This window comes from Carassius gibelio, chromosome A16 (genome assembly GCF_023724105.1).
Source record: "Carassius gibelio isolate Cgi1373 ecotype wild population from Czech Republic chromosome A16, carGib1.2-hapl.c, whole genome shotgun sequence".
In the NCBI taxonomy this organism is placed as follows: domain Eukaryota; kingdom Metazoa; phylum Chordata; class Actinopteri; order Cypriniformes; family Cyprinidae; genus Carassius; species Carassius gibelio.
In genome coordinates, this window is record NC_068386.1 from 945,088 (window position 1) to 960,232 (window position 15,145).

At 31.4% G+C, this 15,145-nt stretch overlaps 1 protein-coding gene across 4 annotated transcripts; it reads right to left on the reverse strand.

Moving 5' to 3' along the window:
• Positions 1-2,807: 2,807 nt before the first annotated feature.
• On the reverse strand, positions 2,808-13,948 carry LOC128030297 (sialoadhesin). 4 transcript variants are annotated; one of them, XM_052617795.1, is made up of 8 exons: positions 13,790-13,948; positions 10,667-11,044; positions 9,259-9,570; positions 7,790-8,053; positions 4,660-4,932; positions 4,404-4,497; positions 4,148-4,316; positions 2,808-2,973 (listed from the first exon to the last, which is right to left on the reverse strand). In XM_052617795.1, exons 1-8 carry the CDS (start codon positions 13,830-13,832, stop codon positions 2,881-2,883), a joined length of 1,626 nt encoding a protein of 541 aa, XP_052473755.1. In that variant the 5' UTR covers positions 13,833-13,948; the 3' UTR covers positions 2,808-2,880. The 4 variants fall into 4 exon arrangements, with proteins under 4 accessions (XP_052473755.1, XP_052473753.1, XP_052473754.1 ...); XM_052617793.1 differs by having other exon boundaries at positions 4,148-4,319; XM_052617794.1 differs by having other exon boundaries at positions 4,404-4,500.
• Positions 13,949-15,145: the final 1,197 nt, after the last annotated feature.

Genomic DNA, 15,145 nt, shown 5'->3' on the forward strand with positions numbered 1-15,145 from the left:
CAGTAAATGCTTCTCGATTTAAGGATGTTCAGATATTTGAGCTGGAAATCAAGAGGAAGAGCATCATTCTCTGCGGTGAAGAAGAACACCATGACAGTGATGCACAGCCATCATTGCGGTGCATAAAAATGGCTTCACAGGCAAGGACAATGTGGCTAATAAGATCTGCATGCACAGTGAGGCCAAGACTTTTGGAAGATGGCCTGTCAAGATGGAAGATGGATGTCAAGAAGGGCAGCAAAGAAGCCACTTCTCTCCAAAAAAAACAAACATCAGGGACAGATTGATTTCTCTGTAGAAAGCACAGATTGGAAATTCGTGGGCTAGGATAGGACATTCGAACCAGAAAGACACAGCTTACATTACATTAAACATAAAAGGTTTTTGTCTTTATGCTCAACTAAAGTGAAATAATGAGCATATTTCCACTTTGAGAAACTGGTGTTGCTCTCGCCTTGATTCGTCATGACTGCAGCACACACTTGAATAAACGGAGACACGCCCACAGTGCGTCTTCGTGTTTACAGTGGTTGGCATCCACCAATCATACAATGCGTCGCTGCTGCAAACAGGTTAGGCTGCACTTCAGTCAAAATTAATTAATAAAAAAAAAGTAACGGACAATGCACCATATGGTAACGGTAACAGAGTTAATTTATTAAAAAAGTAATGCATTACAGTATTAGTTACTGTTAAAAGTAACTGTGTTACAGTAACTCATTACTGCCCAACACTGGACAACAAAAAGGGTTCATTGGAGTTCTATATAGAGCCATATATCGCAAACCCGCTTTGAACTCCCGAACTGACTCAAATGATTCGTGATCCGGCTCCGAACTCCCGAACTGACTCAAATGATTCGCGATCCGGCTCCGAACTCCCGAACTCATTCAAATGATTCGCGATCCGGCTCCGAACTCCCGAACTCATTCAAATGATTCGCGATCCGGCTCCGAACTCACGAACTGACTCAAATGATTCGCGATCCGGCTCCGAACTCACGAACTCATTCAAATGATTGGCGAACCAGCTACGAACTCTAAAACTGACTCAAATGATTCGCGATCCCGCTCCGAACCATCGAACTGATTCAAATGATCTGTGAAGCCGCTCCGAACTCCCAAATTGACTCAAATGATTCGCGAACCCCAAACTGACTTATGTTATGGTATTATTCATATTATACATATAATTTTATGCTATTATAAATCTATTATATCACATACCTGTATGTTATTGTACCATTAGACTCGCTTTTCATATTATTCACTTTACTTTAAGTTGTACTACATATACTTTTTAATATAAAATATCACTTTACTATATTTCTACTGTGCACTGTATCAGTGCATATTTTCATTTTCACTGGATCCATATCCTCATCAGTTACATGTGTTATTATTTGTTGTGGAGTTCATCTGTAGGCTAGTGCTATCAAAATGAAAAGCAGACTACAAGTGTGTCACTTTTTTGATTTGTATTTACTTGTTTTATAAAATTTTCTTCACGATTGTAAATTATTAGTGTTTAAAGCTGTATTATTTAGATTTTATTACAGTATTTCAAAGGGAATGAGCTGTGTTCTGACCTGAGACACAAGAAAGAGAGAAACAAAAAGAAAGAAAAATGTTGGGATTGAACACAGAGAAAGCAATAAAACAACTACATATCATGTAATGTACATTCAAATTACATTACATGAATATGTTACAGTTATACTTACAGTATAGTTACAGTAATTAACAGATTTGTAAACCGAAAAAATCAACGAAATCATCAAGTGAGACAAATGTGAGCTTTCAATTAATAATTTTCCAAACTTAACTAAATAACTGGAGGCAAAGTTTTTTTTAACTGCACGTAAACCTCTGAAATCGGTTGATAAATGTGAACGTTATCGTGTTTTTATTCAGTAAAAACCGCAGCTCACCCGTTTACTTTCATTTGTTTTAAGGGCAGTCTTGCCCTCACTAACATGGCGGACGTGTTGACGTATCGCGGCAACGGCTCAAAGCGCCCAATGAGGCGTCTAGGTATTTATATGTCTATGTTCAGGAACTCACAGCTACGAGCGCAAGACTGCAGAATAAAAGTCCTCTGAGTCTTATAGCAAAGAGGAATCCAGCATTTTTTATTTAATTATTTATTTTATTTGATGTATTTTTATATATATATATATTATTGTATATACATGTTGCATTACTCATCAGATTTTTCTTTGCAAAAAGATTTATGACTGAGATTACTTCAGTAATTTCAGCATATCTTGTCATTTAATAAAAATGATCATTTTTGCATGCGTAACAAGCAATATTATCAAAGTAATATGCATTTTATGAGTTTCAAATTGCACTTTGTTAGTTAACAAAAATAAATTAATTTAACACCACAAAAAAATTATACCAGTGTTATTTTAGTATCTAATATAGTTTTTATTAATATTTTGAATTAGTTTTTATTTGTTTTACATTTATTGTTTTTATTAGATATGTCTAAATAGTTTTAGATTTAGCTATTTTATATATATATATATATATATATATATATATATATATATATATATATATATATATATATATATATATATATATATAAATAAAAACCATTACCTTTTTTTAAAATTACAAAATCTTACTAAAATGAAAATAAAAATGGGAGATATTCAAATAAAAATGATCTCAAAATGCTAATAAAAACTAATAAAATTAAAACTAAAACTAACAATAAAAAAATATTGTAACCAGATATAAATGTTAATAAAATGGAATAAAAGGAACTATTTAATCACTGCATATTGATCACACTGATTGAGATGCCAAACACACAGTTTATTGACTCTTTATTTCTGGAGGTGAGCTGAAGCACAAGGACAGTCTGAGCTCATATGACCTCCACATACACAGCTGTGTCCGAGTCCACAGCGACGGGGTTCAGTGCCTGGCGTCTCGCTCCGCGTCTCTGTCTCTTGTGCATCTAGAACACAGACCAACAACATCACCTGCAGCTAGTCCACATAACTGTTATTAATACAGACCATTTATTATGTATTTGTCCCCATGACTTTCACTTATAATTTTAACAAAACATTATTTTTATAATTTCAGGGTTTCATTAAAATGTTGTTTTGGAATTTTAGGAATAAGTACATTTAAAAAAAAAAAAAAAAAAAAAAAAAATATATATATATATATATATATATATATATATATATATATATATATATATATATAATGTTTAGATTAAATTAGTTTTTTTGATTAAAAACAATTAAAAAGTCAAATAGAAATTTGAAAAAATAATGTAAAATAATAAAACCCATTAAATATTTTATTATTTATTTTCCCCCCATGACTTCCATATAACATTATTTGTATAATTTAGGGCTTTAATAAATGTTTATTTTGTAATTTTTGGGGAAAATATTAAAAAAATTCAAAACAAACAACAAAAATCCAAATAAAAAAATTTAAAATTAGAAAAATACAAATTGTTTTAATTATTTAAAAAATAACACATTTAGATTAAAGAACACATTTAGAATAACAATTCAAAACTGTTAAAAAAGTAAAATAAAAAATGTGAAAAAATAAAGTAAAATAAAAAATGATTAAATATTTTAATAATAAAAAATAATTGAAAAGAAATGTTATTAGTTATTTTTCCCCCATGACTTCCACATAACATTATTTGTATGATATAGGGCTTTAATAAATGTTTATTTTGGAATTTTTGGAATAAGTTAAAAAAAAAATATCCAAATTCAAAACAAACAAACAAAAATAAAAATTAAATAAAAAAATACAAATAAAATATTAATTAATAATATTAAAAAAATATATTATTGAAAACAAAGTTTATTATTTTACTACATTTTTTAAATAATTATTTTATTTATAATTTTTTATTGTTTTAATAAATGTTTAATTTGGACCTTTAGGAAATTTTTTTATGAATGAATGAATAAACCAATGACTGAATGAATGAATAAATTAATTATTAAATAAAATAAAAAAATATATAATCCAAAATTCAAAACAAAACAATCCAAAAAGAATCTACATTAAAAAATAAAAAGTAATATATTTAAAATTGTTGACAAATGTCTAAAAATGTGACTTCAGATATGACTATGAGCCCTTTAGAGCACCTGTTTGCTCCGCACGAAGAGCGGAGTGCAGTTCTGGTAGATGAGCTGGTAGCTGCCGTTGCTGTAGACGTTTGTGACTTCGCTGCAGTTAATGTAGAGGGGCATTCGCTCCTGATAGAGGCCCTGAAGCTCAGGATGCACAGCTGGAGGCCTGTAGGCCATCACACGTCTCCTTTAAGACAAGAAACCAGCTCAGATGTTATTACACTGACGGTCAGATGAGATGAACACATGAGCTCCGAGCATCTTACTGTACCTTCGGTTTGTCCTGCAGCAGCAGAAAACCAGCAGCAGAAGCAGCAGCAGAAGCACAGCACCAGCTATCGGGATTACAGTCCACTTCAGATCACCTGCTGACAAACACAACACCTTCAGCATCTTATAGGATCACAAAACCAGGTGGAACATGCAGAAACATTTGGAATATGCAAACTTTTTTCTTTAAATATTTAAACATTTATGCAAATATTAAAAACACCAGCAGATGGGTGAATAGTTGTAGTGTGTCGTACCCTCGTGAGGCTCATAGAGCAGGTGTGAGTGGTTTCCCAGAGCGCTGACAGCGTGACACTCCACCCGCAGCGGCGCGTCTGAGATCCCGCGGAGCGTCACCGTTAGCGTGTGGTTTACATAAGAAGAAGACGAGGTGTTAAACCCATCCGGCAGGTGAGAGCCGTTCACACTCCAGGTGACGGCGGGACGAGGGTTCGAGTCCACGACACAAGAGCAGGACAACAGTGTCCCGTCCCAGTCACAGGACGAGCGAGACAGAATCAGCGGAGCGTCTGCAGAGACACAGAACCAGGAGAACATGAGACGCAGAACCAGGAGAACACGAGACGCAGAACCAGGAGAACATGAGACACAGAACCAGGAGAACACGAGACATAGAACCAGGAGAACACGAGACGCAGAACCAGGAGAACATGAGACACAGAACCAGGAGAACACGAGACATAGAACCAGGAGAACACGAGACGCAGAACCAGGAGAACACGAGACGCAGAACCAGGAGAACATGAGACACAGAACCAGGAGAACACGAGACATAGAACCAGGAGAACACGAGACGCAGAACCAGGAGAACATGAGACGCAGAACCAGGAGAACACGAGACGCAGAACCAGGAGAACACAAGACATAGAACCAGGAGAACACGAGACACAGAACCAGGAGAACACGAGACAGAACCAGGAGAACACGAGACACAGAACCAGGAGAACACGAGACAGAACCAGGAGAACACGAGACACAGAACCAGGAGAACACGAGACACAGAACCAGGAGAACACGAGACAGAACCAGGAGAACACGAGACACAGAACCAGGAGAACACGAGACACAGAACCACGAGAACACAAGACACAGAACCAGGAGAACATGAGACACAGAACCAGGAGAACATGAATCCAGGAGAACATGAAACCAGGAGAACACGAGATACTGATCCAGGAGAACACGAGACAAAGAACCATGAGAACACGAGACACAGAACCACGAGACACAGAACCATGAGAACATGAGATATATATAAATGTTAACTGTAAAAAAATTATAATAATTTAGTACAATTCTTAGCATTTTTAAAATGAAGTAAAAATGAATAAAAACTATAGACATTAAAAAAAAGAACATGACACACACAAAGTTACTAAAACGTGAACTAAATAAAAAAATATCTAAAAGTAAAAACTAATTAAAAATATTAACAGAAAATATAGTAGCATCTTGATATTAAAATATAAACTAAAATTTAAAATAAAGTCATAAAAAATATAAACATATTTGTTACTTGACGTTAATGGGAATAAAATTATATAAAAAAAAACAAGGCAACATTTTCCATTTAAAGTCAGTTTAACAATGTAAAACTGAAATCATGAGTAAAAATTATGTAAACATATATAAAAAATAAAAATACTAGAAAAATCACAAAAATACACAACAAATTTATTATAATGTGAATTATAATTAAAACAAAAAGAAGGATATAGGAATTAAAACAAACTGAAAATAATCTCAATCGTACTTAACATTAAACCCTAAAATTAAATGTAAAACCATAAAAATATTGTTACTTTAAATAAGATAAACATTAAATGAAACTAAATACAATCCTTAAAAAATCTCATTTTATGTTAATTTCACCTGAAGTACTAAATTACAAATGTTTAAATACAAAATAATAAAAACTATACATAAACTAATTATAATAAAACAACTAAAAATAGAAGAAGAAATAAAACAGTGTTACCCAAACTTTCAATGAAATTAAAACAAAAACAGAAGATATTAAAAAAACAGCATTGCAATTATAGCCAACTAAAACCATGGAAGCCCGTTTCCGCCACTGAATTTATAATTTGCGACTATTACAGAGCCCCGCACATGACATGCAAGAAAAAATAAATAAATTGTGTGCATGATTTAGCAAATCGAGGGAATGAATTAGTAAATCGTGCACACAATTAATAAATCGAGTGAATGAAATAGTAAATCGAGGGAACGCAATAGTAATCGTGTGCACGTTTTAGTACAGTGAGGGAACTAATTAGTAAATCGTGCACACAATTAATAAATCGAGTGAACGAAATAGTAAATCGAGGGAACGCAATAGTAATCGTGTGCACGTTTTAGTACAGTGAGGGAACGAATTAGTAAATCGTGCACACAATTAATAAATCGAGTGAACGAAATAGTAAATCGAGGGAACGCAATAGTAATCGTGTGCACGTTTTAGTACAGTGAGGGAACTAATTAGTAAATCGTGCACACAATTAATAAATCGAGTGAACGAAATAGTAAATCGAGGGAACGCAATAGTAATCGTGTGCACGTTTTAGTACAGTGAGGGAACGAATTAGTAAATCGTGCACACGATTTAAGGCCCGTTCACAGCAAGCACAATAACTATAAAGATAATGATAAAGATATAGTAAAAAAAATCGTTCTCAATATTAAAGAATAGCGGCGTACACACCGCAACAATAACGATAAAGGCAAAGAGAAACGATATCGTTGGAATCACTTCTTCTTCTTCTTCTTTCGTTTTTTGGCGCATTGCATTCTCAGTGCATACCGCCACCTGTTGGAATCACTTTCAGAACAATTTTTTTTTTTTTACTGATGACCGATAAAAACATTCCCAACCAATCAGAATCAATCCTGCTGTAATGAGCTCAGAATTTAAAGCAGCAGAGGCGTGTTCGCTTAGAATACACAGACAATATTGTTTGCTGGTCTGGACGCTAGTATCGTTATCTTTATAGTTATTTTTATAGTTATCGCTCTTGGTGTTAACGGGCTAAGCCTACTATTTTTCTTGCATGTCACGTGCATGGCTCCGTAGACTATAGCTCGACTAGCGACTTTTTTTCTCAGCAAGTTTATATATTCGCAATTCTGACTTTATAATTCGCATCTTTATAATTGAAAAAAGTGAGAATTGTGAGATAAAAAGTCTCAATTACTTTTTTATTTTTTATGAAATGGCGGAAATGGACTTCCATATTAACAGAGCTCCACAGGAACATTAGTGATGAAGAAATATGAGATGGAAGGAAAATTATATTTCAATGCTCAGTAACAGATACGGGACTGGAACCTTCAACGCCAAGCGTCACGGAGGCAGAACTAACTCACACTGCGCGTTGAGGGGCGTCGGGGGGGACGAGGCGCGTCCCAGGCGGTTAGCAGCGCTGCACTGGACGCGCGTGTCTCGGCTGATGTTATAGATCCGGACGCTGTGCGTGTGTTTGGACAGGATCCGCGTGCTTCCCGCCTCGACGCTCCACCACTGGTACTCCGTGACCGGGGGGTCTGCCTTACAGGAGCAGAGGAGCAGAGCGTTTCCTCCGAGACGCACCGACGCGCTCACGACCTGAACACACACGTCTCTGGGAGGAACTGAGACCACAAACACAAGCAGAGTCAGCTTTGAGCGAGCTCAAACAACAACTCGAGATCAAGATGCATGCTCATACATGGTTCCCTCATTTTTATTTCAGATTTCCTAAACCTAAGTGTGACTTATAGACCTGGAAGAATCCTGGAAATTCATAAAACATTGAAATTATTACTTTTTTTATCATTGGAAAAACATTTTTGTTTTTACTATAAATGTGCACCCCGAAGAACATTCAGTTATTGAAATTTCCAGATTTTAATTTTTTTTATTATTTTAATTCAATTTAATATTTGTTATTATTAATACTGTATAATTGTTTCATTGTATTATTTTGATTAAATATTATTATTAATATCATTTATAAAACTTAAATAATAATTCTGTTATTAGCAAATTTATTGAAATTGTTATTTTTAGGCAAAAAAAAATCGATAAAATAAATGTTTAACTATAAAATATGTATTTAAATATAGTAAATCCACAAATAACTACAAAAGTCATGGAAATTACAGTTATTGGTAAATAAAAGCTAAAGAACATTCTGTTATTAAAACATCTAGATTGTAAATATTTATAATTATTAGAAATATAATATATTATATTATATTATATTATATTATATTATATTATATTATATTATATTATGTACTATAAGTACAATTACTGAATTTGCTACAGGGTAAAATCATTATAAAAAATATAACAAAATTTATAGAGTTAAAAATAAATATAGTCACAAATAACTACAAACATTTTGGAAATGCTGACCTGGAATTTATAATTAAATGTTATTATTATTATTATTATATATGATTATAATATTTAAATAAGTATGTGTAGTATTTATGTTGTGAACAAAATTATTTTAATAATAAAAAATTAATGTAAATAATTAAAAATAATTAAATATAGACCCAAATTAGCAGAAAACTCATGAAAAAACTGTCATAATAAAAAGTCTAAAACCTTAAGAACTAATTAATTGTATGATCATAATTAAAAATATAATTTACAATACAATATAAACACTAAAATATTTAAGTGAGTTAATTCAAATTGCATCTCTGTAAATAAAAAGGTCTGAAAATGAGCTATTGTCTGCTTCTGATGCTGTTCTATCAGTTAATATCATGCAGCAGTGAGACTGAATGGAGAGAAGCCGAGTCTTCTGTGGGTTTGTGTGAGATGAGGGTTTGTTTCTCACAGTGCACGAGGATCTCGCGGGTGGCCGAGGATCGTCTGTTATTGGGGTACTCCACCTCACATCTGACTCTGGGGTTTGTGTGCCGCGGGACGGTGAAGACGAGGCTGGTCTGAAGCACCGGAAACCAGCCAGTGTCCCGCAGCAGCTCTGTGTCTCCGTGAACACTGCTCCCGGTCGGATCGCCTCGCTCCCACTTCCACAGCAGACGAGGTCGATCAGACGGACAGCTGAGCCTTGTCGAACAGTTCAACACGATCCGATGGCCCTCCTTCACCGGCCCCGGGTCCGTGAGCTCCGGCGGCTCTGGCGAACCTCGTGAGAAAAACACATACATATTCTGTTATTACATACAAACAACACATCACTGCTGTTTTAGTACCATTATTGTACTAAGATCTTGAGTTAGCCTTTTATTTATTTATTTATTGTCCATACAATTCTTTTTGAACACAATATATTTATTTATTTATTTATTTTTTAATATTTTACATTCATTTTTAAAGTTTTAGTCATTTTGTTGTGCAGTTTTGTCTTTTTTTATTAATTAATTGTTACAAATTAATTTATTACTTTTTTATAATATGTTTATATTTTATTAATGTTATTTTTTATTTTCAATTATTAAATTTAATTGTAAAGTTTTTTTTGGCTTTGTTATTTTTATATTTTTAAATGTCTATGTTTTGTTTTGATTTTTTTCGATTTTATTTATTTTTTATTTATATTTTTATTAATATTGTGAATTATTATTTTCAATTATACATTTACATTTTAAAGTTACACTTTTTTATTTTTGTTATTTTGATAATTTTTTAAATGTATATTTTTTCTATTTTGAATTAGATTTTATTTTTATAGTTGCGGTTTTTATTTTATTTTCTAAATGTTTTATTTTTATATTTTGAATTATATTTGATTTTATACATTTTTTAGTTTTAACTTTAAAGTTGTAGGAATTTTAATTTGACTTGAATTTTTAAAAATATTTTAAGTTTGTTTTTAGATTTTTAGATTCACTGTTTTTACATTTCAATTTTAGTTAAATTGAGAGATTATGTTGTTTTCGTCATTTTTATTAGTTCTTAAATATATCTATACAATTTTTTATATTTTTAAAATTGTTTCATTTTTTAAAATAACAATTTCATTTATAATTTCATTTTTTTTGCTATATGTAAATATTAATTTCTAATAAGCTACTAACTACTAATCACCTTTAGTTATTTCATTATTAGCTATTCAATTACAAGTTAAACTAAATGAAAAATTACAATATTATATTAATGGTGAAATGGTATTTTATTTCAGTTTAAATACATTTTTATTTCAAGTAACATTTTAAATGTTTTTTTTCTGGCTTTAGTTAACGATCATAGCATTGCATCCCATCAGAGCAACACGAGTATACCAGTCACGCTGATGTTGACCTGGCTGCTCGCAGGCCATGACCTTTGACCCCGCTCCCTCATCTGCAGTACGTATGTGTTCTGGTCGTTGCTCCTGATGCTGCTGATGCTGATGGAGCAGTCGCCGGCGCTGATGTTCCCTGCGAGCGCCGTGCGCTCTCTGAAGTCGGATTGAATGATGTCGCCGCGCACAGAGCTGAACACCGGCCATCGCAGCATCATGAGAAACGGCGTCGCGGATCTGACGAGCCGAAGCTCCATCTTCTGAGCGTCTGGAGCAGGACTGAAGGAGCAGGGGATGATGAGACACGAGCCCTCCAGAGCCAGCACTCGTCCTGGGACAGACACAGAGACAGCAGCACTCCTCCCAAACGCACTCACTGAACACACACAACAACAGCAAGCATAGGGTTATATTACAAACTTCAACTCAATTTACTTTTGGAGATCATTCCTGTAAAATAATTACATTTTTATGAAATTTTTATTACAAAATCTAATTAATAAATTTAATGTCAGCATATATTAATACATTATTAATAGTTAACACTACAATTTTTGACTTTTTGTGAGTTTGCGTCATTGTTATTTATTGTTTTTAAAAATCTGTACAGTATTTATTGTTAGTTTTAATCAATTTTAAAGTTAACATGAATGAAGAATGGAAAATACTGCCAAAGCATTTATTAAACTTAGTTAATTTTTATTCCTACATTAACTAATACATTATACATAGATAGATACATTATATATAGATATTACTATAGATATTATTCTTCATGTAATAATTTCAACTTTTTACCTTATAGTTATTATTTTCATGTAATAATTTTGACTTTTTACCTTATTGTTATTATTTTCATGTAATAATGTCGACTTTTTACCTTATTGTTATTACTTTCAATTTTATAATTTCGACTTTTTACCTTATAGATATTCTTTTTCATTTCATAGTTTTGACTTTTTACCCTATAGTTATTATTTTTCATGTTATAATTTCGACTTTTTACCCTATAATTATTATTTTCATGTAATAATTTCGACTTTTTACCTTATAGTTATTATTTTCATGTAATAATTTCGACTTTTTACCTTATTGTTATTACTTTCATGTTATAATTTCGACTTTTTACCCTATAGATATTATTTTTCATGTTATAATTTCGACTTTATATCTTATAGATATTATTTTTATGTTATAATTTTGACTTTTTACCTTAAATATATTATTTTTAATTTTATAATTTCTACTTTTTTCCTCATAGTTACTATTTTTCATCTCATAGTTTTAACTTTTTACCTTATAGTTATTATTTTCCATGTTATAATTTCGACTTTTTACCTTATAGTTATTATTTTTCATGTTATAATTTCGACTTTTTACCTTGTAGTTATTATTTTTCATCTCATAATTTAGATTTTTTTACCTTATAGTTATTATTTTTCATGTAATAATTTCAATTTTTTTTACCTTATAGATATTATTTTTCATCTCATAGTTTTGACTTTTTACCATATAGTTAATATTTTTCATGTTATAATTTCGACTTTTTTACCTCATAGTTACTATTTTTCATGTTATAATTTCGACTTTTTACCTCATAGTTACTATTTTTCATCTCATAGTTTTAACTTAATAACTTAGTTATTATTTTTCATGTTATAATTTCGACTTTTTACCTTATAGATATTATTTTTAATCTCATAGTTTTTACTTTTTACCCTATAGTTATTATTTTTCATGTTATAATTCGACTTTTTACCTTATTGTTATTACTTTCATGTTATAATTTCAACTTTTTACCTTATAGATTTTATTTTTCATCTCATAGTTTTGACTTTTTACCCTATAGATATAATTTTTCATGTTATAATTTCGACTTTTTACCTTAAATATATTATTTTTCATGTTATAATTTCGACTTTTTACCTTATATATATTATTTTTCATGTTATAATTTCGACTTTTTACCTTATATATATTATTTTTCATGTTATAATTTCGACTTTTTACCTCATAGTTACTATTTTTCATCTCATAGTTTTAACTTTTTACCTTATAGTTATTATTTTTCATGTTATAATTTCGACTTTTTACCTTATAGTTATTATTTGTCATCTCATAATTTAGATTTTTTTTACCTTATAGTTATTCTTTTTCATGCAATAATTTCAATTTTTTACCTTATAGATATTATTTTTCATCTCATAGTTTTGACTTTTTACCCTATACATATTATTTTTCATGTTATAATTTCGACTTTTTACCCTATAGATATTATTTTTCATGTTATAATTTCGACTTTTTACCTTATAGATATTATTTTTCATCTCATAGTTTTGACTTTTTACCTTTATAGTTATTATTTTTCATGTTATAATTTCGACTTTTTACCTTATATATATTATTTTTCATCTCATAGTTTTTACTTTTTACCTTATAGTTATTATTTTTCAAGTTATAATTTCAATTTTTTACCTCATAGATATTATTTTCTCATAGTTTTGACTTTTTACGCTATACATATTTCTTTCCATGTTATAATTTCGACTTTTTACCCTATAGATATAATTTTTCATGTTATAATTTCGACTTTTTACCTTAGTTATTATTTTTCATCTCATAATTTAGATTTTCTTTACCTTATAGTTATTATTTTTCATCTCATAATTTCGACTTTTCATTTCATATACAATGAACAGTTATTTTATTTTATTAACATTAACAAATTGCTTAGCTAATGTTATCTCATTGTTAATTAATGCATTAACCTACTCGAACTAATGAGACCTTATTGTAAGGTCTTACCAACAATGCTCTAAAAACAAATTAAATACAAAAAACTTTAACATTTCACATCTCATCACCAACAGCTGCTCATTAAAAATGTCCAACTCTAATGACTGTAAAACACTGTGCTTTTATGGTCCTCGTCATCACATGTGTCTTCAGATCAGCACAGGACAGATTATTTCACAACAGGATCAGAATATGGAAACAGGGAAGTTATGCGTCTGAGAATCTGAATAGGTTTGTGCTGAGATGATGTTCAGAGAAAATGATCACTGCATCCTGATCATATGCTGATTTAATGAAACAAATTAACTGAGTAAATATCGCTCACCTGACATGATGGTAAAGATCCGGATCAGTGTGTCCAGGGCCATGAGCTCCAGTCAGATGGATGGACGACACACACTGATGCCGCCGGGGGACTTTCTGCTCTTTTTTAGTGTTTAAGGAAGTCAGAAGTGAAGGTCTGGCATGTTTCGTAACACTGATCTGCAGTTCCATGACGTTCCTGCTCCTACATCTTCACTGTAGTAATGCATGCACTTTATGGAAAATAGTTATGGAGGATAAAGCAGAAAAGGAATATGCTTACACAAAAGCTGCTTATTCACAATGCACAAAAAACTAAAAAAACAACAACAGAAACATGTTTTTTAACTAAATGAAACTGAAATTGGTCTTTTTTCAATAAAATAAATGTTTAATCTGTCATATTTATCAAAAACTGAATTATTTTTGTAGAATTGTGTTGTTTTATTAATTTATTAATATTTAGCTCAGCATCTTCTATGTCATGTAAAGTTCACCATGTGCTTGTCTGACTCATGCTCACATTTTCACCCATTTCCTCTCCTAAAACTTCCTCCTCATGTTTTATTTTGTGGCCAAGATTCGCTGTATTTCTCAGTTTAATTCACACTTGGGCTGAATCAGTTCAGCAATTCCTCAAACTGTCATTCTAATGTAATTTTAATGTCTTTGCACACGTTTTTTTTAGTGTCAATGCAACAACACTAGTCCTCAACGAGACTTAATTGAGTCAATTGCAACACTGACATCACAGAAATGTCTATATGGCATCTGCAAGACATATTTTTTTAGAGTATCTGCAATACATCTAAAGGATGTTTCGTATCAGATGTTAAATAGACGTTTAGAATATGTCTTTAAAATGTAGAATGAATGTAAAACTGATATTTTAGAGATGTCTGTCAGATGTTTGTACACAGCAGATGCTTTCCAGATGAAGCGATCTTTAACAGACCTCTTTCAGACGTACCTGTGCTTTCTGGGAAAGATTCACCGAGTTCATATAGAAAAGAGCTGCTTTGTTAACAGATAGAAGACAAGTTTTGTTTTCTTCAAATGGACTATACGTAAATATCCACCTAATGTCCAATATCCAAACGATTCAGTGTTAACTGTTCGAATGAATCGAACTGAATCATTTGACCGATTATCAACAAACTGATTCATCTGCAAATCTGGGATGGTTTAGATTCTAAACTTGATGAACTGAGATGAAATATTAGCACTTAAAAGTATTCTCATGTCGCTTTATTCATTCACATGTAAAGATTTATCTATAACACTTTACAATCAGGCTCAATAATTTTAGTTAATTTATTAACTAACATGAATGATTAATGAACAACACATATTTACTACAGTAACACCATAATTATTT